Below are 27,014 nucleotides of genomic sequence, written 5' to 3'. Positions count from 1 at the left end.
CAGTTCCGAGTAAAGCAAAGGATGCCAGAGTGCTCAGGCAGTGCATGGACTGGATGCAAGCAAAGGGGGGGACGACGGCGAGCCCGGGCGGCCACAGTGTTATTTATGGTGATGCTCCACAGTTGTGACGAAGCTTGAAACTTTGCAGCACTATTTCTTCTCTTTTTTTCCCCCCACCTAAAAAGGTTTGATGCATTTCGGCACATCTCGCTGCTAAGTTAAGTGTGATGTTTTGGCTGCATGTTGTAAAATCTCTCTCACCACCACCACTGCCGCCACCACTTCCCACCGACACATCCTCTCAGGAGTGATGGGCTCTAAGTTGACCAGACAGAGAAGTCTCGATTTGGAGAGCAAATTGTCCAAGAGAAGGCGACAGAGAAATGACCTCCCCGGAGAGAGCGAGAGAAGTGGCGGCAGAGGCAGCGGAGACTTGTTGTTTACATCCTTGATGCTCAAGTCCGACAAGCTCCCAGGGATGCTGCGGAAAAACAACCACAGCCCTTATGTCAGACGTGTGGCTTGGATCCGGGAGATCCAGAGGCTTCTCCGGGAGCAGAAGATGGAGCAGGCGGGGGAAGTGCTCAAACTGCTGAGGAAGGTAAGGGAGCGACATGGTCAATCTGACTTTATTGCCAGTTCACGTTAAACTTTGCTCCTGACGTGATTTAGTAGACTCCATATAAACACGTGAGCAAGAACAAAAAAAAAAAGTTTATTTTACTCACACGAGTTCATGAGTTTATTTTTAATTTGCAAATCACATAGATACTTAGATACACTTTTTTGCCAGGGAGCCAGAATCTCTCCACAACATCCCTTTATTTTCAGACCATGAATAATGCAGCAGCACTTTATCCAACTATATTGTGTCCTTATTAGAGTAAATCTGACAGGAAGTGATTGAATGAACCAGCTGGAGATATGATAATCACAGTAGCTGGATGGAGCAACTGTACAACCTCCAACAGACACATGCACCTGCAGGTGTTGGTCTTTTTTGTATTTTCATTTATTTATTTTTTTAAGTTAAAATCCTTTAATCATGTACCTTTGTGCAGCTTCTAATAAACACAGTTATCATACACATAAAGGGCACGCCAAAGACACTGCATGGACTCTTAATATTTCTGAGGAAAAGAGTGGCACTTACAATGCCTCATTTGTTGAGATGCTTGTCTAAATCGCCCACCTGTTTTGTCTGAAAGGGAATGGTCATGGAGCTGGTTCATGCTCTGAATATTCAATGAGCTCCGAACAACACACAGTGCATTTCATGTTGGCCTCTTGGAATATACTAGAACCGTGCAAGAGGAAGGAAAAGGGGGCGAATCTGAATGACCTTCTGATCTTAGTCTGTCATATTTATAAATGATATACTAGACTCTTGTTAACAAGACCTTTTTTTAGGGACGAGGCTGCAAGGATTAAAAGAAAATCTTAAGTAAATAAGCAGAACGAATGGGCAGCATTTGTTTTCTTTCCTGGCAATTGTTAACCATTCTCTGCTTGAAGGAGGATGTTAGATATTGAACTCCACATATGAAGGCTCAGTTCCTATTTATGTATGATATAATTAAATAGCTCTAATCTATCCCTGTTGCACAGCGTTGTCCAAACCTTTGAGCTCCAAACAATAGCCCAGCTATATAGGGTAAGGGTTTTTCTCTGTGTCTTATCTATTACACATTCCAGTGTAACACCTACCCCGGATTTAATCCTCGCTTTCCAAGGATTTAGCCTATCCAAACTAGAGAGAACAGGAATAAAGAAATAGTTTTTAGAGCTCAGCTTGAGCTCTCCACTGCCTCCTGGTAGCTGTGCATTGATCAAAGGCGAACAGTTTTGAAGTTCAGACAAAAGCGGTTCTGATCAAGGGGGGCCCCCTGTCATGAAAACTCCCTGCCCATCTGTACAGTGCCAGAGAATAAATTATACAGATGTGTGCAGATTAAAGCAGGAAACAATGCTGATGGGAAGCGACGCGTGTCTGAAAAAGTCAGAACTGAACTGATTTCTGAGTGAATCTGCTCTGAAACATTAAACTTACGGTGAAATAACGTAGGTGTGGGATGATGTTAAACTTCTATGTAGCATATTCGTGTGATGCAGGAGGGATACAATTCAAGCATAGCTTCGTGTAAGACTTCAATGTGTCTTCCTGTATTCATTAAAGCAGTCCTGCACTCAGTCGTGTCTTGTACTAGAGGAAGGATTTTACAGATCAAAATGTAGATTTGTTGGTCGTGAGTACGAGCAGCTTTCTCCATAGCTCTGCATTTAAACTGCTCACGGAGCACGAATCCTCTCTCCATCGCTCACTGAGGTGAAGCCAGAGTGCTGCTACTGCTGTATGTTGTTGGAGCTGAAGCCAAGTGTCTGACTAATAATACTTCAAGACTGGAAGAAAAAAAAAACTGGCAGTAGAGATCTCCTGTTGTTGTTCCTAAGCAGCAAAGCAGGCTTTTCCTCCCAGGGACGGATGGATTTGGGGATAATCACCTTGAGATGATGGATGCTGGAGCATGTTTCCCCTCACAAAAAGGGAAGTCATTACAAAGAGGAACCAATAACTTTGACCTCCACGCTGCATCTCCATCGCAGATCTGCCTTCTGGGCCATTAAGTTAATTAGTTTGGGATCTTCTCTATGTTCATTAGTAAACAAAGAATCAGCAAATAGTCATATCAGTTACGCTCTGCAGCATGCACACAGAGTCACCAATGTGCAGCAATGGGGAAGACACTAATTAAAGCGCTTGCTCTTCTGCACAAATACCTTGTTGTATGAAGGTTGACGCTCACTCACAACAGGCATATTATATATCTCTCTATCCCATGCAACTTTAGATATTTCATGACAGAATCACATAATTAGTCTGCTGCTGTTGCTGTTTTGTTAAGTCCGGGGCAAAGGTTTAAAAACAGAAGAACTAATTAGGTTTAATTCACATTTTTTAGGTGCAACACTATGCAGCTGTTAATTTAGTCAAACCTGCAACCTTATAATCTCCTACTGAAATCTGCACAGGGTCCATTGCATGTCCTCCCACTCTTCTTCACTTGCCTCATTTCCTGTGTTTACTTTCACATAAAGACCAGGAACCAAGTAAAAAAAAAAAAAAGAAAAATGCTTCACATAGATGCACATTAATAGATCAGCTTGACAAAATACAATCATTAGAAGAGAATTTGAAAGCATTCACATAGGCTATACAGTACGTCTACGCTCAATAAGCTACAGCCTGCAGCTAGTTAGCTTATAGCTTAGTTTAGTTTAGCTTAGCATAAATGCACTGTCTGGTCTGTGGGAGTGGTACAGTATCAATCTTCTCATCCAACTCTCAGCCAGAAAGCAGAGAAGCACATTGGCACTAGGTGCACATGGCCTCCAGCTACTGCACAAATATCTGATGAAAATTCATGTGCTGGAGCTAAGTGTTCATTTGAAATCCTGAGTGAGCATTGGAGACTCACTTTTTTTTAAAAGTATATTTCAATAAAATACTCGTTTAGATTTGAAAACTGGAAAAAACTGGAGTAGTAGTCATGTGTTGGGAGCGCATAAGAAGAAACTACTCGTCATACGTCCTGTCACATCTGACTAAGCTGACTTATTGACCTCATCCTCTGCCAAGGCATTGTTGCCGCTGGCTGGCTGAGCATTTGTGTCTTGGAAAACTTTAAGAAAAACAGCTTCATGTTTTCTCACAACAGCCGTGCACTTCTGACATCACACCTTGGATTGTGTCATTTTGTCACTTTACCAAAGAACATTTAATCCCTCCCTCTATCCAAAAAAGACATAAATAAAGAAATAAACAAGTGAGAGTTGGAGGGTCCATCACCTGACAGCTGCAACATGTTTCTTCCACTGAGGCAGAAAACTGTGGGACTGGATTTGTCGCACTGTGCAGTAGATTTAATTGGATTCTAATGAACTGCATGTGTGGGATGATGTTCTGAGCTCGGCGTCTTTATTCAGACTTTTTTTTTGTGATGAGGCAGACATCAGATTAGATATGCAGCTTTCACAGGGGCATTTGTAGTTGGGATCTGAAGTCATGTGTATACAGGCATCCTGTCGGTGACAAGCAGGAAAACATTTCATGCTTTTATGAGTAGCAATCAGATTAATCCGTGGCATCAGATCTCAGTGTGTATTTTAGATTTTTTATTTGGCACAGCTGCACTACATGGTTAACACATCATCATCATCAGTGTTGCAAAATAATCTTCAATTTCCGCTCCAATTTTGGACACATGTGGTACCCACCGTGTGCTAAATGAGGTTTATTGAAGGGAGAGCGGGTCTGGAGGATAGCCCAGCGTCAGGGAATCCCACAGCTCTGCTCCGCTGTAATAAATCAACTCAAAAGCTGGAGGAGGGAGAAAAAAAAATGCTGATGGGAGTTTTCTACTTTGCCTCCACTGCGCCCTGAAGCGTCAGGGCTGTCAGAGCATATAGAGCGTGTTTTACACAGCGTCACCCTCCAGCCTGCTATTTGAAGAGCGTTGCGGTTCCTATAGAGCCGACAGTATTTACTCTTCAGCTCGTTCAGTTTTTACACGACATGAAACACTCGTTGCTATGAACTAGGGGGGCGATGATGATCCACTGAATCAGTTCCTTTTACACAGAAAGCAGCTGTTACGTTACTGGAGTTGTATATAACAAAGTGCATGAGCAGAGGAAATCATCTTTTACCAGTTGTTGTGGATTAGAAGGAGAAATAATTCATCAGATTTTCTTTTTCCTCTTTCTTCAAACCTTTAATCTCCTTAATATTTTGTTTCATCTGCTCAGTTAAATGGTAAATGGTAAATGGACTTGCACTTATATAGCGCTTTTCTAGTCTCTTGGACCACTCAAAGCGCTTTACACTGTTGGTCACATTCACCCTTTCACACACATTCATACAGCGCTTGGCAGCGCAGAAATCTAACCATTCACACACATTCGTACACCCAATGGACACATCGGGGGGCAAGTGTGGGTTCAGTGTCTTGCCCAAGGACACTTCGACATGTTGCCAGGAGGAGCCTGGAATCGAACCACCGCAGTTCTCTGCAGTTTGGTGTTGCTTCTTTAATCTAGCTTGTTATAAATTGTGTGTGTGTGAGAGTATGTGAAAGTGTGTGTGTGGTGGATGCTGCATGCTGGGGAGGCCATTTGATGTGTCTGAAAACATTATGTCTCAAACACCGGCTGTTAATGACACGTCAGCATCTGCTTCACCTGGAGATTCAGCTTCAATGTATTTATATTGTCACAGCAAATAGAAAAAGGCCTGAAGATGATGCAAATACCATCAACCCCCGGGGACGTGTCCTGGTTCTTGGTTTTATTAAACTGTTTCACACTATCACACGATCTTTGGCCCATGAATTCTGAATATTGAAGGTAGACAACTGAAGGGCATTTATCTAAAAAAAAAAAAAAAAAAAGTAGTCCTCAGGTGGTTTAGAAGGTGGATAGAAAGACCTGTGGACAATGCTGCAAGTGAAAAGAGAAAATTAGACAAGAGGAACCCCTAATCCATATCAATCAATTTAACACATTTTCCTAATGATGAAATTTATCCAGTAGGTGTCGTTATGTTGAGGAGGAGCTAACCAAGTCACCTCCCTCTCTCCTCTTCTCTCCCAGGACTTGGGCCTCCAAGGGACGTCACTCAACGACATCTTGTACAAGAACGCAGCTTTTCTCAACCTGGTGGACCCCATCTCTCACGAGCTGCTGCTCAGTCTGGCCCGAGACCTGCAGTGTCCAAAGAGGGTAGGAAACACAGAAAACAACATGTCTCTGTTCAGAAAACACAACAGACTCCAGCTGTACTAACAGGTAGTGTTGAGGTCAGGACCACCTAACCTGAGACCGAGACCAAACCATTTAGAGACCATTTTCAAGACCATTACTGTATTCAGTACCAGTACTTATCACGTGGCTTGATATTTACATAATTCCTCAGCTAAAAAGAAAAGATAATTTTATATCAAATCTATATTTAATTGATTGAACAGAATAACACAGCACAGAACCTGCGGAGGTCTCACACTTTTAGCACCAGTACACATTTTTTTTAGATGGCTACACAAGCATGTACTTTTCTTGAACAATTTTAATCATGTTAAAGTTATTGAATTACATTATATAAACCAAAGTGAACGAGTGACAGAGAGAGAGAGAGAGAGAGAGAGAGAGAGAGAGAGAGAGAGAGAGACTTTTGTGGTTAAAAAAAAAGATGTCACTGCAGCTGTGGTCTTGACTGGTCGTGAAAAAAAATCCAGAGTCCAGCTCGACGGATATCGACAAGACCTTGTAAAAATGTAGTCGATTCGACGACCAAGACCGATGTGGTCTCAAGACCGGTCTTTAGACTCGAGTACTACAACACTACTAACAGGAGGATTCGAAAGAGAGAAGAGAAAAGCTGCAACATGTCCACATTTATTGGCCACGCTTCGGTGCATGTGTCATGTTTGTTGTCATGCTGTTGTGACAATAATGAACTGTCACTTTCTGCAAACACAATGATGGAAGCAGGGAAACAATGGATTACTATGCATGGCTTGATGCAGGATCCTATGTTATGAAGAGGCCGTGCATCCTATTCCCAGATTAAGCTGGATCATGTTTTACAGGGGAAATAACATCATTTTAAGTCAAATCAAATTAGTTCTGTTGATATTAGACCAAGAACATTTGTTCGGAGGGATTTGAAATCTGTCCAACAACAGCATCTGTAGATCCTTTACTCCTCCAGGAGACATGCAGTAGATGTTATACGGTATATATGGAGTTGACAGACGCAACAACTGTAAAATTACAATTAATCTCTGCCGTCCTACCGTGCAGGAAGTCTTGCCATTGTGCATATTAGTCATTAAATTAATAACACATCTTGTCCCAGAAGACTTTATGAAATAGGACAACACTCATTTACATCATTTGTGTGACAACAGAAGCAACATTAATCATTAACCACAGTTACAACTAGTACCTTCTTATCCTTTTTGCAAAACATTTTAGTATTTAATATTTGGTTCCACCATGTCTTCTACAACATTTTCAGTTCCTCTTTAGCCACAGTTCACGGTGGATTCTGTGAAGTTTCTCTTATCGCTCTGATTTGAAGTCTTTTGGTGGAAAATCTAGAAGATAGATGAGAACCACTTCTGATTCACAGCTAGAAAGAGAGACACCTGCGTGTCTGTTGGGGTAGAGAGGTCACGGATGAATGGTGAGGCTAAAGGGAGGTGCCGGGTCAGGGTTGGACTCTGCAGCTGTGCACTGTGCGGTCGCGTCTTCCCCGCTGCTCATGTGCTCTTTCAGCGCACAGTGGCAAATGGGCAACCAGCTGTGGACGAGCAGGTGTGTGAGATAATCTGGATTTGGTTGCAAAAGGTGGGCGGCTGCCCGGTGGTCATCGCACTGAGGTCAGCCGGGCCGGGGGCCACGGCCACACAGGCCTGTGGAGCGGCGTGGCCTTGGCGCTGGCTGTGAAAACGCTTTGAGGGCAGTGACAGATGGTAGGTGGCCACTTGGATCAAACTGGTGATGCTGATGCTGCTGGAGTTTACTGGAGATGTGAAGTCTGCTGAGTCGAGAAACACACACCTCTCAGTGTTTGTGGAAAACTAAAGAAAGGGGGAGGTTGTTGTCATTTTTGTTCTGTATGTTGGAATTTCTTTGCTGTAGAAACAGTTACATCAAAAAGACAACTTTAATTTGTGCCGCATACAGCATAGTGTTGCCAGTTCTGGTTGTGTATGGAGGTTTTATTAATGTGTGCATTGGTTCTGCACTGGAAAAGCTTCATTAAGTTAGAAGGTACACGATTAAACAGGTTGTACCAATTTTACGGTGTTGTGTTATTTTGACATGTGGTGCTGAGAGACTTTTTCTTTTTCCCTGTCAAGGGAATGGTTCAAAGAAAACATGAATAATCCCCATTAGCGCCCTGCTATTCCACAAAATGAACCAAACTAATAATTTTTGTACGGTCCCTAAAGGTAAGGCGCAAAAATAAAAGGCTGTTGCAGCAGCATTAACCAAAACAAAGGATTATAATCTGTTTGCAGGTAAAGACTGATATTGAATTAATAATGTGTTTTATTGTTCTTAGTAAGTGAGTAAGTAATACTCATAAACTCAGCAGTAGCCTACAACAGGCCTGAATGCTGATTTGTCCTCATTAACAAAAACTCTTCAATTATGCATATGAAGGTCAGAGAGCTCTTTACCATTCACTCTTATGAGAAAGTGGATCCCACTAAATAAAATCAAGAACTGGTCCTTTAATATATAAATTGTGATTTATCCAAACTGAGAGTCGGCTCATCTGCTTGTAGCTTGGCATACAAATCAGACATATTGAAATTCAAATTACATTTGAAACTCAAGTATGAGGGTGATAACGCTACAGAAGCAGCTCGGAGAAGCTGTATAACACAGACCCAGGGGCCATTACAGTTATCAAAAGTCTGCCGTTATCTGATTTAGGGAAAGATGGGTTGCCTTAAGATAAAGTCACATTGGTCTAGCTTTTACTCACCAAGTTCAGATGATAATCACCTGTGAGAATCAGGAAAGCCGGGGAGGAAGGGGAGGGGGAGCGAGTAGCTGGCGGTGATGCTCTCCTGACTGGCCTGCGACCCGTGGAGGGATACGGTGTCAGACGTGACGAGGATGTAGAGAGGCAGTGAGCTGGATTTAAGGCCTGGCAGCCCCTGTGGTCTCCACCACTCTGAGATTTACTTACATTATATCTTCAAGGACATATTGAGAGCTGGAGGATTGGTAATTTATGACTATTTTGAATTTCATGGTCATCACATATAGGAAGTTCATTTAATTAATGTTTTTCTTCCGATGCGCTCATTGCTGACAGTTACAGTACTGCACATTTAGGGACTTTGTTGATTCTTCCACACCACAGTTTTCTAATAATACTTTCACACAGCGAATCAGTATGCGCTGCTGTAACATCGTGTTCAGCCATCCAAGTGGCTGAAACAGCAGCACTGAACGTTTTGAAGTATGAGGCATGTTTGTTTATCGCCCAAGAAAAGAAGTGGCGGCGGGAATGGTTAATCGCCTTAAGGTAAATTGCCCCTGTCTTTCTTTTTTTTTTTCTCTTCCTCTCGCCACATTGCCTCTTTCTTGTTGTCGTGTTGTACCATTAATTAGATTTAGCCCGCTCGGCGCAACCCATTCCATTTAAAGTCTTTTGACAGAGGAGGAAGAGAGAAAAGACAAGGCAGAGAGGAGGAGGAGACGCGGAGGAAGACAGAGGCAAGAGGGAAACTAAATTAATGTTTCGATGCAGGAAATGTTTGAAGCAGCTGTTTTTCAAAGGACAAGAAAAGAAACGCTGTGTGACAAAGCGAAAATCACAACATCAGTAGTTTGCAAGAATAAAGAAAGGGAGCAGACACGCAGCATTTAGAGACGACCTCTGCTTTGTAGCTATTTAACCTTTTGTCATATGATATAAACTATCTTTGAAGACGCTGTCCGTCATCTGTCCTGTGTGTGTGTGTCTGTATGTGTGTTGCAGGAGACAGACTCCTCCAAGTCCACCAACAAGATCTGCAGGCAGCTCATTTACCACCTGACCCCTCACTCCAAGTGGACGAGACAGAGCGTGCCCAGGAGGAAGTCTCAGGCCTGGTGAGTGTGTCCTCTCTGCTGTGCCATCAGTCTTCAGATCGACAGCTCCTGCCACAGCAAACACATCCTCGCCACGAGCATCACTGCCAATCATAATCCTCCACAGACCTGCTCCAAAACGCTAGGCTATAGACGCTATAGAGGAAGTCTGGGAAAAGTCCTCAGTCTGTTTCTAGGAAGATTTTCCTCCAGTGGTTTTAAGGTTACCTTTGTCCTCATGCATTATTTAGGTTTTAGGTTTTTCTTGTGATGTTAAAATTGTTCCTAGCTGTTCCCGGGACTTGCTGTTTCTTTCAGGATTCAGGGGGATTTTGTGCATCAAAGACAAACAGATTTTTAAAAACAAAACTCTAGATAGTAAACTGCCCTGTGGTTGGATTTACAATACTGACATTATGTGGTGACATCATTTTTCAACTGTACGCCCGTCGTCTTTGAGGTGGAAAAGAGCTCCCAACGCCAACGGGATCATTTGATTCTCTGCTTTTCAGCGTATCATTATATTTACGTATGAGTGGTTGTGATGTTGCGTCTGCTGATGCTGATGCTGACCTGACGTTCTTATTGCTCCCGTGGCAGTGGAGGAATATCCATCACATGGAAATGTAATGCCAAGTTATTTTGGTGGTACAGTATGAAGAACTAATTGTGGACAGTGATAACATAAGGACAATCTGATAAAAGTCAGTGTCTCACCTGTTGAACGCAGCTCAAATCGGTCCTGCTGCTCTGATACATTTTGTGTCGCTATGGTTATGGTTCACTTTGGGGTTAGGCACAAAAATGACTTAGTCAGGAAGGGATAAGATATTAGTTAAATGACCTTTGTCATAACAATACAATACAATACATATTTATTTATATTTTATATAGCACATTAAAAAATACAACCCAGGTTGTCCAAAGTGCTGTACAATAAAACACACAAGCAAAACTAGTGGCAATAAAACTAGATGGGATACAGGTAATGTAGCTACAATAAAACATGCAATAAGACAATAAAACAAGAGTGAAGACATATAAAACTAAACTAAAATGCCAAGGAAAAGAGATGAGCTTTTAAAAGAGATTTAAAGTGCTCGAGTGTTTGTGCAGTCCTAATATGCAGAGGTAGGCTGTTCCACAATGTCGGGGCCACCGCAGATGCTCTGTCCCCTCTCGTTTTTAGTTTTGCTCTCGGTGTGGTTAAGAGCAGCTGATTAGCAGACCATGGTAAAGAACAAGAAGATCAGACAGGTAGGGCGGCGCCAGGCCATTCAGGCACTTAAAAACAATAAGTCAAATTTTTAAATGAATTCTAAAAGTGACAGGAAGCCAGTGTAAAGTGCGGAGAATTGGGGTAATATGATGCTTTGTTGCTTTATTCCTGTCAGTAGGCGTGCAGCAGCATTTTGCACAACCTGCAATCTGCGTATTAAAAACATGTCGATGCCAGCATACAGGGAATTGCAATAGTCTAAACGAGAAGTGATAAAAGCATGGATTACTGTATGGATTACCTTTGTCTTTACGAGCAGTCGTAAGTGGAAAAAGCTCGTCCGGACTACAGCGCTGATTTGCTTGTCAAACTTAAAATCATTATCAAAAATAACCCCAAGGTTCTTGGCAGAGGAGGGGACCAATGGCACTGTGACTGTCATCATGGTAAACAATTAACATAAGGTCACGGTTAGATGATAAAAAACAATATTGGACAGTTCCAATAGTTTGGTGTTGTGTCAACCCAGCCAACCTCTGCCCTGTACGGTCACCTGACTCCGTTCCCGTCATCGTTGCTACGGCTGCTACAGGTTTATCTAATCATCAACATATATATTGTTTTCTCTCAATTTCCAGCCTTGTGTTGTTATTGGTCAGAACCTAATTCGTCCACATCCGTCATTTGTTTATTGATGGTGAAATAATTTGGCCCACGACCCCGAGGAAAATCTCTTTGAATAAAAATAACTTATGCCAATGAAAGTTGATGGAAGAAAATCCTGAGGTGACAGAAATTGATTAAAAATGTGGAGTGATGCGTTGTGGCAGCGCCTCTCAATTTCGTGCTTTTAATGGATTTCCTTTTGTCCACTGTATTTTTCTTAATAAAAAAAAAGTGTTTTACTTACTCAATTTCACTTATATTTTACAAGTTTTACCTGAAGTTTTGATATCCATAAGAAGATATATTTGCACTTTTAACTACCAAAAACCATCTCTCTAGAGCTCTAGCTCAGGGCATTTTATGTCAGTCTACGTTTCTGTTTGACTGGTTGACCTTTTTCTGCGATTCAATTTATTTGATATTTTAGAAAAGTTCACTTTATCCACTGGACTGTAATGTTACTATCCTTGGGTAAGTTGTCCAATGCTACACTGGATTCCTTTATCCAGTCACTGTGCAGTTTAGTTGACATTTCTCTGTCTTGTAGCTTGCGGACCACTTGGTGTAGTGTTGTTAAAGAAGTTAAAGCAGATATCAGTGGAATGTTTTTGTTAATACAAGTCCTAAATAGTCCTATTTTCCGTCAGCAATCACTTACATGAAGTATTTCAGCCTAAACACGAGTCTCTCCGTCACTCTGCTCTGCTGTAACCCGAGGAGAAAATTTTCCTTGTGGGATACAAGTGTTATCCAATGAGGAGAGAGAACGGCATGAAGGGCTGTGTGTGCAGCCAAGGGATGCGCGTGAATGTGGTGACGTAGCACGAGGACCAATTGATGCCTGACAAGGGCGGGGGCTGCTAACTCATGGTGCGTTCAAAGAAACTCGTACTTTGTGTTTTTCCTTCCTGTGAAGTCATACCAGTTCGATCTGGTACGAGTTCACGGGTCGGAAGTTACGAGTGGCCGTTATAGGGAACTTTCACAGACAACAGGATGGTAAAAACACGAGCTACGGGTTACCTGGAATGCTACCAAGTCGTAGTTGTGACTTGAAGCTGTAACTTACGGTTTCAAAAGCCTGCCTTGAACGCAGCATTAGCCGAAACGGCCGTGAAGCTGATATCTGCTTTAAAACAGCAGCAAAGGTTGGAGAATTGGATGGTGGGTCCAGGTGGACTATAGCTGAGGGAGGGTGCTTCGTTGTGACATCACAAAAGTCGTGACAGCTTATTGAAAGTTAAGTACCGGTATCTGAATATAATAATAGGCCATGTGCATATTTTCTTTAGATTCAGTGTTTTACAGCATTTATATAACACAGAGATCTTGAATGCATCAAAGTTTAGTCCACCATATTCTCAAACTAAATTGATGTCAGGGTTTAATTGGGAAGCTTCACTAAGATAATACGTCCACTTTCACACTTGCCTCTCAGCAACAAAAGCGCTTTCCTCCCTGATTCTACTTGACAAAAAGAGCCAACCACCCATGAGCAATGTGATTTGTTTTTATAGATTCCAACAGAGTGCTTTTTTGCCATTATCCCACATCATTAATATGAGCTCCCAAACTGTCTCTACAAATAATCTGCAGAAACCAGAAACTAAGAGAAGTAGCCTGAGTGAATAGTCTGAACAGATCTGAACTTGAGCCATTAGAGGCTGATTATCTGTGCTTGAGTTGAAACGAAGAAAGACCAAAGGAAAACACACTGACTGGAGCAACTGTGGAAACACCGTGTAAACAAGTAAAAATGCTCTTCGGCTCAAATTAAGTTACATGTGCGTAGTTGCCTTTGTGGAGAGGTAATGAAAAGAAGAAAAAAAAAACAGAAATGATAATCACAGGACTCCCTCTCCCTGAGCAATTAACCCAGATTGAAAGATTTTTTGACAGCTTGAGTTAACTTCCCGCCCAAGTCTCTCGGTTGCAATGTTTCGAAATAACACTCAACAAAACAACAAGGCAGACTCTCCCAGTGTGCTCATTAACAAGCCCTGTCTCTCTCCCAGCCTCCACTGCAGCCATCCAGACAGCAGCCCTTTACTGTGGGACTCACACCAGCCTGTGTGTAGCACAATGAACGTCTCTGGATCAGATGAAGCATTAGGACACATTTTACATGGTTTCAGATGCTTTTCTGTTATTGATCCTTTCATTGCAGCTCAATCCTCCCTTCCTTTCTCTCTTTCTCAGTCTCCCTCACCTTCCTGTTCTCATTTTTCCTCTTCCTCCCCCCCTTTTCTTTTTAAAATATCCTTCCCGTGCATTGATTTTCTTCCTCTCCTGCTTTCCTGTGGGATTTTTCCCTCCTTCTTTTGAGGGTCCATTTTGTTCAACAGTTGCCACACAGAGCGGTTCTGCAGTTTGAGCTGAGGCTCTGGGGAAACGCTCTGTCAGACAGAGAGGAAAAAAAAAACCAGGGGGGTTGGGGGGAGGAGGAGGAATCACTGCAAGGTTGCCGATTACAAGTCGTGTATTTCCCTCTTTTCCCTGCCTCGCTTCGAATCGATCGAGAATTTGATCTCTTCATATTTAGGAATGGAAAAGGATTAGCTATAGCATAATCTATGTCGCATGCTTATGTTCTTACTGTATTTTCTCCGTAAAGTGATACTGGAAAGTCTGTTTGATAAATCTGGAGATCTGCTGCAGCCTGCTCTCCAGTCGTGCCTCAAATTGGATTGGTTTCATGAAATATATGCATTTGGTTGCAAATCTCCCTGAGATAACACATAAATCATAACTCCAGCTTTATTAATCCACCCTGCTTTGCTTCTATAACAGTGTAACTGCAAAGCAAGTGTGCCACACTTAATGTATTATCAGAGCAATTTCTTTTTTTCTCTCCTCTGCAGCTGCATGTGCCAGGTTTCTGAGATGTACACTACTGCTGAGTCCCCAGAGGAGTTCTTAATGTTGTTGTAATTGGTACTGAATTTCAGATTCATCAAGCTCATTTTTTTTATTGCACTAAAATTGCCCTTCCAGCACATTTTTGATGAGATTAGTTTCCAATTGCAGATGCTAGTTCATTGCTTGTCTTTACTGCGAGGCAATAATTGATGCTTACCACAGCTTTTACAGACTTTAGTACATTTAAAGAAATGACTGTGGTTCAAGAAGTCGAATCTTCACATACTGTGACGAGGCTGCAAGGAATGAAAGGAAACCTATGTGCATCTGGCCCTTTTCTTTGCTTTATTTGACTCACAGTAGAAGACATTGTTCAGCACGATGTGGTTAAGTGCTGATATTCAGTCGTGCAGGTCGTGCCGACTGATGATAAGAGCGAAACGAGTCGTGGCTGTGACAGCTGTTTGGGCAGGTGTCATCAGCTGTGGGTGAGCGTTGATAGTCTGTCTGAGTCCTGATATTTGACCCAGACCTCATGCTGCTCAGATTAAAGTGCCTCTCCTCCCACCGCGAAGCCGGTCCAAAAGACATGTCAACACTTTTATTTATCTTCACATGAAGCTTAAGAGTTACTGAACACGGGTGGGTTGTTGACGACGTCGTAACAAACACTTCTTCACCAGCTGCCAAAAATACAAATAGTCTGCATTCATAGAAAAGTGGTAGATCAGTATTCATATGAGTTCATTTAAAACAACAAACCTTTTCCACAGAAAACAAGAAGCCAGAACAGTCAGTGCTCTGCTGATTACACCATCAAGAAACATCATCTCATAACATAATAATATCAAGAGATGTTTGAAAATTCATCATACTGAATGATGCACAGTTTATACACTGTGAAATACTACAAATGTTCCCAAAGCAATCTGGCTACTTGACCTCATGTCTTTGTTTTGATATGTTGACAGTTTCATTATGTCTTACATTTATCATTTTCATTGTGCAAGCAATGAAAAATGAAATGGTTATGAAATCATAAATACGAGAAAGACTGAGTCAAGACTGAACTGTTCACTCTGAACTCTCTGAACTGTCTCTTTGCTAAACTTCTTCTTGATGTCACATCAGACTTCGTCTCAAACCCAGTCTCAACAAGACGAACCAGGGACAACACCACACTGACTTCTGCTTATGCAAAAACCAACAAGATAACTCAAACATCCCTGTTGGATCGTAAACAGAATCTCAAACACCCTCCGTAACACCGCTCTGACATCGAAAGTAGCCGACTGATTCCAACAGTTTTGTATTTCCGTTCAAATCTTTTCTGCAACAACATGTTGGTTATTTGCACAGCTCTTCGTGTCAAGGTGAAGCAAACGGATGCTTCAATGTCCGGTTAATACTCCAGAGCTGTTTGACCATTCAACAACTTCCTCTGATGACATTTACTGGAAACATTTTTCTATTGCTGTAAAGCTAGTGTTAGCAATATTGTGAAATAGAAAAAAATATTGTGACCTTGTTTTTTTTACTGACCAAGAGCTGGAAAGCAACAGCAATATTAACTGCTCACTACTGCAACTTTTCATCTATTTAAATTAACATGCTCCCCACCACCAGACCTAGCGTACGGTGAATGAATGAACTAACAAAACTATATTAAACTCGAACAAGGAAACACTATAACTGTGTTTCATTTAAAGTGTATGATATGTACAATGGAAATGGGCTATATCGAATGCAGATGCCAAGAGCTGCAGCCGGTCCCTAGACTTCACTTGCAAAATCCACAATGGAACTGAACTCGAACATCGAACACTACTCAAACAAGTCGAACGGTGTATGTTTCAAAATCGCTCTCAGTCAAAAAGGGAATCCGCCTTTAGACAGATCCTCCAATCATCACGCTGGATCGCAGCCCACTGCTCCTGTCACTCCCAGACAAGCTGAGCATCCGTGGGAGAGACAAACTTTATCCAATGACCGTCTAGTTTTGCTGCAGTGAAAAAAAACAACTCTATTCTGCGCCATTGAAGTCGATGGACACTGAGCTTCAAGAGGTTTAATGCACTGTGACGCTACAGAAACGTATGAGGAGAAAATCGCGTCAGTTGACCTGCGATAAGTAGCTGATTTCTAAACGAGCTGTTGAACATGTTGTAATGCATTTTTAGTCAATGAAACGTAAACACAACATTTATTTTTTGACATTTTAGAGGAAGCAGAGTTTCCCTCGCAGTCTTTGCAATCGCCTGTGATCAGATCATCCAGTGTTTCCCTGTGGCTGCTCAGATTTCAAATCCCAGATGCTGACATGCAGAATGAGGCTGAAACAACTTCTTCCCATACGGCACCAACAGGACCTTATCTGCCCTGCACAGCTGACTGTGACCTGCATCATGGCTCATCCAGGCCAAGCTTACAAATCCGTCTCTCCAGTGTTCGAATGTCATTTCCACTTCAACAACATAACAACCTACACCTCTGTGTCTTTGCTCATTGGATAAAACCTCATTTCTTCCAGCGGCACCTCACGTCATCCTCTCACCTCTGAATCATACTCTGGCTTTGAAGCATTAGCCGTCGAGGCATCTTGACTAAAGCTACATACGGTTGAGTGGTGAAAGTTTTTAAGACGTCTGTGTAAAACTCTGGATGCTTATGACCACTTTTTTTCAGCTGCATTTCAATGACTGTATTTCTATCCCTGGTTTCCTCGACGGCTCTTCACCAGCTAATCACTAGAGGAGTGCTCACTGGGATTCTCTCCCTGGTTTCTCTCCGCTCTGCTCAGGCTAATTTGCACAAATCTTTAAAGAAATCCCTTCTACTTCGCTTCCTCGCTGTTAATTTGAGGCCCTCTCCCTTACATGATCCTTCCAGGGCCACAGCAGTATTGTCAAGGCACTACACCTCTCACCTCTGCTGTCCTCACTATTGAATCTTTGGTGGCCTTTAAGTTAATTCCTGCTGCTTCAAACTAATGTCCACACTCCCATAGCCTATTTAAAGCCTACCTGAAAAATCTATTTTTTTTTTTGTTTTGTTTGTTTTTCGCTTCCTTCCACAGCAAGAGGGCATCTTTGACCTAATTTCTACTATTGGAAGTCGGACAATCAATCAGTGAACCCATGACTTTTTGTGGTCCCTTGTTTTCAAGTCTGTTGTTCGTCACGTCAAAATTTGAATGTAGGCTATATTATGTTTTATGACTGCGAAACTAATTAGCGGACTTAGCTGGGATTTGTATTCAGTGCTAATTAGTAAGTGTTAGCATGCTAACATGCTACAGTAACATAGTTGACATGGCCGAGATTATCCCTGTTTATTAAAGGTAGGGTTAGGGATCTTATTCTGTGGCATTTTTTACTGAATTACTTGAATTTGCATGATGATCATTAGCATTTGGCCACATCTTACTACAGCAATGTTAAAGCGACACAGAGCTGCTACTGTAGCTAGTCTTGAACCTTTATTCGACCAGGAAGTCTTGATCTGTTGTCCAAGTGACTGGTTGAATGAAACTGGGAAATAATGATACAGCATGCATTAACTTTACGCCTACAGTATCTGTATGCTTTTCAACCAGTGCTCATTAGGTAAATGTATCCTGTCACTGCATCTGAAGCAACTCAGTCATTTCCTTCTGTGTAGCTACCACTCACTCTTCCACTTCTGTAGTTCTGTATCCTCTCAACCCCCATAATGATAACAATAATAAGATGTCACCTTTTAATCTGGTTACACCCGCCCTCTATCAAACAGCTGCTGTGCCTCGCCGGGGAAAAAAAGGCGGAGATGAGTTTTCTTTAATGTATTTACTGTACATGTGACATCTGTACACTGGGCCATGTGTCATCTGCCTTTAAAAACGTGTATGACCTATTTCTGGATCCAAGTCAACCCCCCTGGAGGTGAACAGGCTCTGACTCAATATGCCTGACCTCTGCATAACCCACAAGGTCAACTCCTGAGGCGAGGGGCAAAAGAAATCTGACAACACTGGGAATGAATAAGGGAAAAATATGAATCGGCGCAGAATCCCAGATGTTGGAGTTTGGGAAAGAGTTTGCTTTCTCCAGTCATATTTTCAGACCCAGACATTATGGGGTATTCCACTTGACTGCATGGTGCACTCTCAGTCTGCTTGATCCGCTTTCTTCTTGACCTCCACTTTTAATAGAGACGTAAAGATCCAGCCACCATCCTTGTCCATGAATAATTGAGGGGCTTCCCGCGGAACAGACAGAGATCCTGGAAGATGAGGGGGAGGAGGGAGAGACACTCAGTATCCATCGCTCCAGTCTTCAGGGCACATGGGCCATAAGGAAATAATTAGAACGATTGAATGTGTTGATCGGTAAACACAAGGTTGACGGTGTTTTTAACAGAATTTTTTAAAACGTAAGCCATGCTGCTTTAAATAACAACATTTCCAGACTTCCCTGGTTTTTATCCAGGGATTTAACTCCTCTTAACCTCTCATTGATTGGATTTTAACTGTATATCTGAGATAAGGCTTCAGCTGCTTGAGAATAACTGAAACAAAGGTTGTCGTACAGTACTTGTGATGATCTGTGGGTCTCGATCTTTTAAGGCTGAGACACATCGCTCCCCGCGATCAAGCCCCACAGCCTGTGTTCGGAGCCCCTGCATTTTAATGCTGGTTTCATAACTGTGCTTTGACATAGTATAGCAGACACAGGCGCACTCCTCCATGATATACCGTTATGTAATGCAAACTGTTTTCTATGTGTTCTGTCGCAGTATTCTTTTCTCCTAAGCATCCAGTTTGTCACATCAAATCAAATCATGGGTGAATTTATAGCTCACCCGTGGAGTACGTTTTGCATTTTACACGCCGCACTGTTGCATTATGGTACATTCTGTACCAGAAGGTTTCATAATCATTGGCACAAAGGCGCAAATACGCTTTTACCTTCGGTCTGAAGTCACATATTATTAAGAGTAATCCATGTCACATCCATGTTGGGATGTCTGTGTTATTTTTAGCGTAGAGTGAGATTTACAGACGTGTTGCTCCTTCGCTGTCTTCGTCGTGTACTGTAGGTCGTGTTCTCCACCTTTCGTTGCTCTCCCTCTTGCTTCAGTGTAGTTTGTGTTTTACAAAGAAGAAAATGTCTCTCCTGTTTGGTGTGTGTCCCATATTCATGTCCAATGAGAGTTGTATGAAGGAGCAGCAGATAGCAGCTGATTAAGAGTCTCTGCACTCAAGAGATCCTTTTATGTGCGACACCTTCACATCTGTAATGGCACTACATCTTCAGGGCTTCACATAACTTTTCAGAAGTTGGAGTATTTCCGGGGACTTGGTCTCTGTTTTTTAATGATTTGTGTCTCTTTAAGACAGATAGATACCCTTTTTTCTTTTTAAAGGCACACGTGCAGTTCCTATCACCGCTTTCCCTTCACCCCGTGTTGACATCAACATTGCTACATTCCCCCGAACTTTGAATTAAAAAAAAAAAAAGGAACCAAGTGACTGATCAGAGTTGTCAAAACGCTGCACAGCCCAGAGCTGCTCCATTGACGACGTACAATGGAGGAAGCCTTGATCACCCCATCCGCTAAATGTTTCACTGAAATTTAATCCAAATCCAAATCCTTTGAGTCTATTTTTTCCCTTCCCAGAAAATGTGCCATTATCCCCATGAAACTAGAGGACACTGGATACTATATGCAATCACCACTTTCATGTCTCCCAGTGCATTTTCTACAGAACCGTAATATCAATGTGACAGTTGCATAGTTGAGAAAATGGCATATTTAACTACATTTTTTTTTTGCTTAGAGTGACTGTAAAGGATTCTCATTAACAAGAGCCAAACTGTCCTAAGGCATGAGAGTCACACAGTTGATGCTAAAACTGAGTTGAGTCAAACAAACTGGTTGAGGAAGCGTTGAGTGCTGTAGCCCGCAGCCACAGGCCTGAAGGCACATTCAGATGAAACATAAGCACAGAAACAATGGAGCTGTCCTTCACCGGCTCCGCTTTCCAAGCATGAGCTTGTACATTAGATCCTTGCAGGATCTCCCACGGCTGAGCCAGACTCCTGCGCATGTATTATCCAGATGCCTGGAGGCAAAACAGCTCGAATCGATCCGAGGAATAAACAAGTCAAGACCGAAGCGTTGATGAAGCAGACATTGATCTGACTGATCCCACAGGGTCTGTGGAACGGCATCCACATCCAATGTTTCTCAAGTGCCTTTTATTTCATTCCTCTGAAATGAGTTGAGTGTCTCTCTGCGTGCTCAGCAGGAAATAAATCTGAATTTGTGTTACAGAGTTTCTCCTCTCAGCTGAAATACTGTGTATTACCTCTGATCTGCTCGGTAACACACGCCAGATCCAGTTGATCCAGATCTTTGCAGTTTTTAACCTCACCAAAATATAAGAAAGAAAAACGCAAAAACATTTGATTATTTGCACTATCAGGGCATACATTTTTTATTTATTATTATTAATCAACAGTTAAACACAACAGTTGTTTTTTTTTGTTGCTTAAATGTATTAAACAACCTTGATATCACTGTCGTAAGTGACAAATAAATACATTCTACAGGATTTTTGTACAGAGCAAATAAATGTGACATGTTACTGAGCTTTAGAGGTGAATTTTGTGCAGACGCCACCAGGCTAAGCTAAGCTAACCACCTGCCCTAAAACTTATGAATCCTGTACACAGTGGGATAAAAAGCCACACACACACACACAGCCCATTGTTACACAGTAAATCCCACAGTAAATGAAGATAAATATCTATATATAACCTTAACACTCCCCCCCGTCTACTGATGTATTACTGATTCATGAGAGTAAATGAAGGGGAACATGTATTCATGTGGGTGTGCAGATTACAAGTTTCTTCTGCCATTTGCTTTTAACTCTCACCCTGGTGGCAGTATACTGAAAGGTTGTAAGACTCCCCTTGTAAAAATGCTACTGTCTTTGAATCCAGGAGAGAGTACTCACAGGCCCAGCCCCTATTTTAAATATTCACCTCTCTCCGGCTCTTCTCCTCTTTCCGGTTCAGCTTGGAGGGACTGTTTGGTTGCATTCGTGCGGAAATTGAATAGCAGCACGGTGAAGCGGGGAAAGCCGCAGACTCACGCTGATAATGAGCACTTAACTTTTGTAACATCAGGGGAGACGACGAGACTGAGCGGAGTCTAACCTGCCAATGAGAGGCACTAGACATGGTTACCAAATTAGTGTGGATGCAGAAATCAATGATTCTGCTATGACCTTTAATGGTGAAGCTTTTAGCCTGGCCGAGATGTTTTGCACCAAAGAATAAAGCAATGCAATATTAGACAATGTAGCAGGTAAACATTATTATAATTACTGTATTTGAACATGTTAAAACGCTGTATATTGTGTAGAAAGACGCTGCTAGAGCAGATGTGTTGTGTGGTGCTGTGCAGTTGTTAAAGTCATTGCTGGAGATCAAGCCGCTGCAGGTTTGTTATCCAGTATCCGCTCCGTCCAGTGCAGTTAAAATACAGATTGAGTCGCTGATTCTTCACATCCTTCAAATCTCACTCTCTGAGATGCTTCATTAAAAGACACGTCCTCAGGTTGTGTTCTGACCTTTTCCTGGAAGCTCAGTCTCTTTGCCTGCACTCCATTTCAACATCACAAACCCCAGATGTTTTATTTCCTACCTCTGGGGTTTACATAACTATAGAACAGCAAGGACCCTTGTTCAGTGCGTAAAAGTTAACAACATCCCTAAGGAAAGACAGGCTATGAAAAGCAATTAGACAGCGCCCGCCTGAACCCACATTTAAGCAGCCAATAGTTTGACACATGAGAACCGGCTCTTATTAGATCCCTGCACTGTTGTATCAGTTGCTCCTGAGGATGTCAATAGATGGATTTGCCTCACTTGTTTGCTTTTAAATGAGTCCGCGTACAGGGGACGCTCTTGTTTCGCATCATGTTTATGCGGGTTGACTCGTGCTTTGAAGTTGTTTGCATCCGAGCTGGTCCAAGAGGATGTGCAGCACCAGTGCCTACGAGCATGGCAGCCACATCAGAGGGAGGGAGATGATGAGACATTTTGGTATTTGTGTTGTTATCATTTCACGGTGACAGACTATAGTTTACACTGTGGCTTTAGAAGTTGTAGCTGTGCCCTCGGGCCCGCGGCCAGCCGAGCAGCCCGTGGGTGGATCCGCGCCCACGGTTGGAGCTGGGAGGCAGCAGATTTGGAAGGAAGTCTGAAGCCTTCTTTACACTGCCTCATTAAAAGCACATTAGAGCCCATCCTCCTCCTCCTGCACCACCCACTCAGCTGCAGGACCTACCCGGCCTGACTTTGTCTTGCGGAACAGATCTTCCTACACAGACATATTGTGAGCACACAGGTGAGAGGACAGGGCTCCAGCAGAAGCAGGAAAACCCTCCTATAAATAAGTCAGAGAGAACAAAAGTCGATACCCATAATCAGTTTCATTACAGTAAAGTGCATAAGCTGCACACTGGTACAGCAAAAGTTACAGGAGGGGCTGAACGAGCCAAGAAGCCGCAGATGCAGTCAGAGTTTGCCAGGACTTTGAGAAAATACATTTAAAATCAATCATGTTTGATCCAGGCAATGAATCCATTCATCAAATTGACAGAAAATGAATGATGAAACATCAGTTCAATAATCACTCAATTGGTTTGAGGAATTTCTCAAGCTAAGGAGGTCGAACAGTCACTGGTTTGGCTTGTTAAGGTTGAGGATTTACTGTTTGTGTCGTCACTAATTGACTGAGGAGATGATGGTGAACATTCTTCACTATTTTCTGACAGCTTTGTTGCATGTTATCCCCTCTAAACGAAGCCATCTTTACAGATAGCACACATCTAAAGGTTATGGCTTGTGCATTTTTGGGACTTGGAGGTGTAAAAGGATTCAGTAATTCATTAGAAAGGTTATAAAAAGGTAATAAAATAAACTGTTCTCCTTATACTGTTAAGCCCTTAGAGTCCCTAAAGCCACAGAAATATCATCTATTTTTTAAAAATGACAGACAATTGTGAGTTACAGCCCCATGACGCTGAACTGAAAGAAAAATACCAGAAGCATTTTCACATGAAAAAACTGATCTTGATATTTTAATCTGTGCAGAATTATTAGATCTCGGTGGCCAGTGGAGAATTTTAATTCCACAACCTCTCAAGTGAGTCATTCAAAAGAAGAAAGAGTGAATGCAGGTGTTACAGCTTCAGAGACAGTTAGATTACAATGTGGAGAAAAAAGAAAAGAGTCCAAGAAAGAGAAAGAAAGTGAGAGGCAGTGAGCGCGCGAGAGAGAGAGAGGATATGAAGGAGGGAGAGATGAATTACAGCCCTACTCCTGGAATCAATAATCTTGCGAATCACAGCCCCGGTGTGTTACAGATCTTTTTCTTTCCCTTAACCGAGCAGAGAGGGTGACTGATGTAAAAGAGCACAGCCGGCCGATTTATGAGGCTCCCAGACAGACCAGAGAGCAGAGAGAGAGAGAGAAAGAGAGAGAGATGCAGAGATAATCCTCTGTGTGCCTGAGGAAACAAGGGGGACGAGCAAAGGCAGACAGGACTAAGACAAAGAGAGGATAAACCTTAGGCCAGTTATAAACACAACATCTCTCCCCTGTTTGTCAGCTTCTTTAAACAAAGTCTCCCACACTTACACCTCATTGTCATTTGTTTGGCAGATGTCTTCACACTGACTTCTTCCAGTAGAAACAAAGGCTCTAATGCACTGACTGCAGCAGCCTCCGTCTTCTTAACACTTCACTGCTGCCGTGACATGCGTGCATGCAGCTGCTCTATACTTCTTATGCATATTTGACTACGCTCTGGTATAGAGAGAACATTTTGTTTCGTTGCCGTCGCCCCGGCGCTGGCAGAGGCAGAGAGGGATACGATGATCCAACCTGACAGGCGTGATAGTTATAGGAGCGCTTCTCCTTAAGACGGATTCACCTCACACCTGTTGTCTGAAGTCATTTCACTGAAACAGATGATCACTTCCCTTTCTCACTCTCGTTTCTCACCTAGTTTTCTACCTCTACAGTACAGTTTGTCCACTCGCCTGCATTCTGTGTCTGATTCAACATCTCCAAAGAAATATCACATCTATGGGATAAAACATGAATGTTTGCTTCCTTAGACTTAGATGAAAATTCATACGTGGTGTGTACTGTATATCAAATATTGAAGCTGTGAGCTAACTTAGCTTAGCATAAAGACTGGAAACAACAGAAAACTAATCTCCTCGTTGGGTTAATCTGTTCACCAGCTCTCTTCATCAACCACACATCACCATGTTATTATTATCTATTACAAAAATACATTAACCAAAGTATGAAATTTCAATTCAGTGTTTCACAGCAACTTCTGGTGACAGCAACGCAAATCTGACCTAGTTTTAAAGGACCTAATTTGTAAGGTTGACATTGACATGAACAGCTGTTTACTAACTTCAGGACAGACAGGATGCTAGCTGGTTAGTGTGCAAACTTCAGCAGACAAACGACAAACATACGAGATAGGAACAGCAGATAATGAAGAGGGTTGTTTTCTACCACTGTAAACAGCCATGACAGCTCTGGACTAATGAGTAAACAGCTGTTAATGCCAATGCTGGTTGCAAAATTACAATTGCAAAACTTTAAAATACATTCTTTCTTATTTTCAGTGATGCATGTATTGACTCAAAGGACTCTTGCGTCCTAAAGCCATACGACTGTTTGGACAGTTTTTACATAATGGTGATTGGCTGCAACAAGACAATTTGGATGTCTTTCGTGAATTATATCATTTTTTACAGCTTTACTGATCAGCTCTGGTGGTTTATTCTCCTGCCACTCACAATACCTCGGACACAAGAGGCTTAATTTTAAAAAAAAAAAAAGAAAAGAAAATAAATTTGAGAAAGGGACACATCTTCTCCCCTGAATCCCTGTTTTCAAAATGACACCTGTCCCGGGGGTGTAACTACAACCCCAGCTGTAGACAAGGTGACATATTTGTTTCTAATTGGCTCAGACAGGATGGGCAACATGTTTTTTTTTGCCTTTTTTTCACTCCATTTCCCAATCATTTTTTTATTTATTTATTGTCTTTGATGGTTGTTTTGTACTTAGAGACTTAGTGCTGGCTTAGAGAGGAAGTGACACCGGAGAATGAAAAAAGTTGGTGTTTTTCAGAGGATGACATTCAGCCCAGGAGCTAAAATTTGTTGTTTGAGGGTCTCAGACCAAGACACATATAAATGCAAATGCCCTTCTTTACACTATTGATTGCTACACACTATACTCGACTGGTTGGATGTTGTTTCTGTTTTTGCATACTTTGCAGTTTCCCTGCACTTGTGGGATAGTGTGATACCCCATTACTGAGCCTTATGAATCAATAACTTCAGCATCGTTATGTAAAGATTGTTTGTCTTCGCACACTTTTGCATAAGTGACTTCTAATGCTAAATAATTAGTTAACTTTGATACAGATGGCCACTTTGTCCCTCCAGCTTGTGAACAGAATTAACATTGTTCTGTCTCTTCTGTCACAGTCTGAAGACCACCCTGAAGAAGAAGCTGTCGGGCGACGTGGTCAACCTGTCTGGCATCCCGCTGTCCGGTCGAGACGTCCACCGCGTGGCCTTCTACCTCCAGAGCAGCAGCGACTCGGTGTCGGCCGTGGACCTGAGCTTCACCGAGCTGCAGGACGAGAGCTTACGGCTGCTGCTGCCTCAGCTCAGCGGCCTGCCCAAGCTCACCATACTGGCCATCAACGGCAACCGCCTGACGGTGGCCGTCCTCAAAGACCTGACGGACGCGGTCAAGGACCCGAAGAAGTTCCCCAGCCTGGCCTGGATCGACCTGGGCAACAACGTCGACATCTTCACCGTGCCGCAGCCGCTGCTCGTGGCCCTGCGGCGACGCTTCGGCTTGCGCAGCAGCCTCCCCACCATTTATGAGTCGGGCGAGGCTCAGGCGTTCGGCAGATACAACCCAAACATAGAGACCTCCGTTGAAGAGCCCAGTCTGTACGAGGAGGGAGACGTAGAGGAAGATGACAGGGAGGAGGAGGAGGACAGGCTGGAGCTTCAGGCCTGGGGCTTCGGAGAAGAAAATGTGTCCAAAAATGTGCCGCTGCATTTCTGTGGGAGGTGATCGCCTGGAGCTGCTTCCTCTGGCAGCCCCCCTTCTATCCCTCTGTATCACTGTTCACCCTAAGTCTAGCCTCGTGTGTTAGCAGGTGTCACTGTGGCAGGAGATGCTTCCAGTGAACCACATGTTTCTGAAAACAACTTTAAAAATAAGTGACTGTGTTGTGTTTCCCTCTGGATGCTCTGACTGCAGACAGACATGTGTTTGTACAGACAGCGAGAATATATTTATATAGATTGATTCCACCATCATCTATCCAGGAGAGGTTGAACCGAACTGAACAGGATTGCTGTTTTTCCCACTGCTCTATAGTTTTGTGAAGCTTCCTGTTATCTGTCGCCATCCACTGGAACAGCTGGGGGTTAAGTGCCTTGCACAAGGGCACCTCAGCAGTTGCTGTTGAGGACAGGGGGAGCATTACTAATTCATATTCTCCA

General features: G+C 42.6%; 1 protein-coding gene across 1 annotated transcript; it reads left to right on the top strand.

Moving 5' to 3' along the window:
* Positions 1-295: 295 nt before the first annotated feature.
* lrrc75bb (leucine rich repeat containing 75Bb) lies at positions 296-26,580 on the top strand (the record flags this gene model as incomplete). Its single annotated transcript, XM_083983439.1, has 4 exons — positions 296-601; positions 5,650-5,778; positions 9,563-9,675; positions 25,977-26,580. The coding sequence occupies exons 1-4, from the start codon at positions 311-313 to the stop codon at positions 26,578-26,580; spliced, it is 1,137 nt and encodes a 378-aa protein (XP_083839565.1). The 5' UTR covers positions 296-310.
* Positions 26,581-27,014: the final 434 nt, after the last annotated feature.

The sequence above is a fragment of the Trachurus trachurus genome, assembly GCF_905171665.1.
Source record: "Trachurus trachurus genome assembly, chromosome: 12".
In the NCBI taxonomy this organism is placed as follows: Eukaryota; Metazoa; Chordata; class Actinopteri; order Carangiformes; family Carangidae; genus Trachurus; species Trachurus trachurus.
The sequence above is the reverse complement of the archived record's forward strand: the minus strand, read 5'-3'. Positions and strand labels throughout refer to the sequence as shown.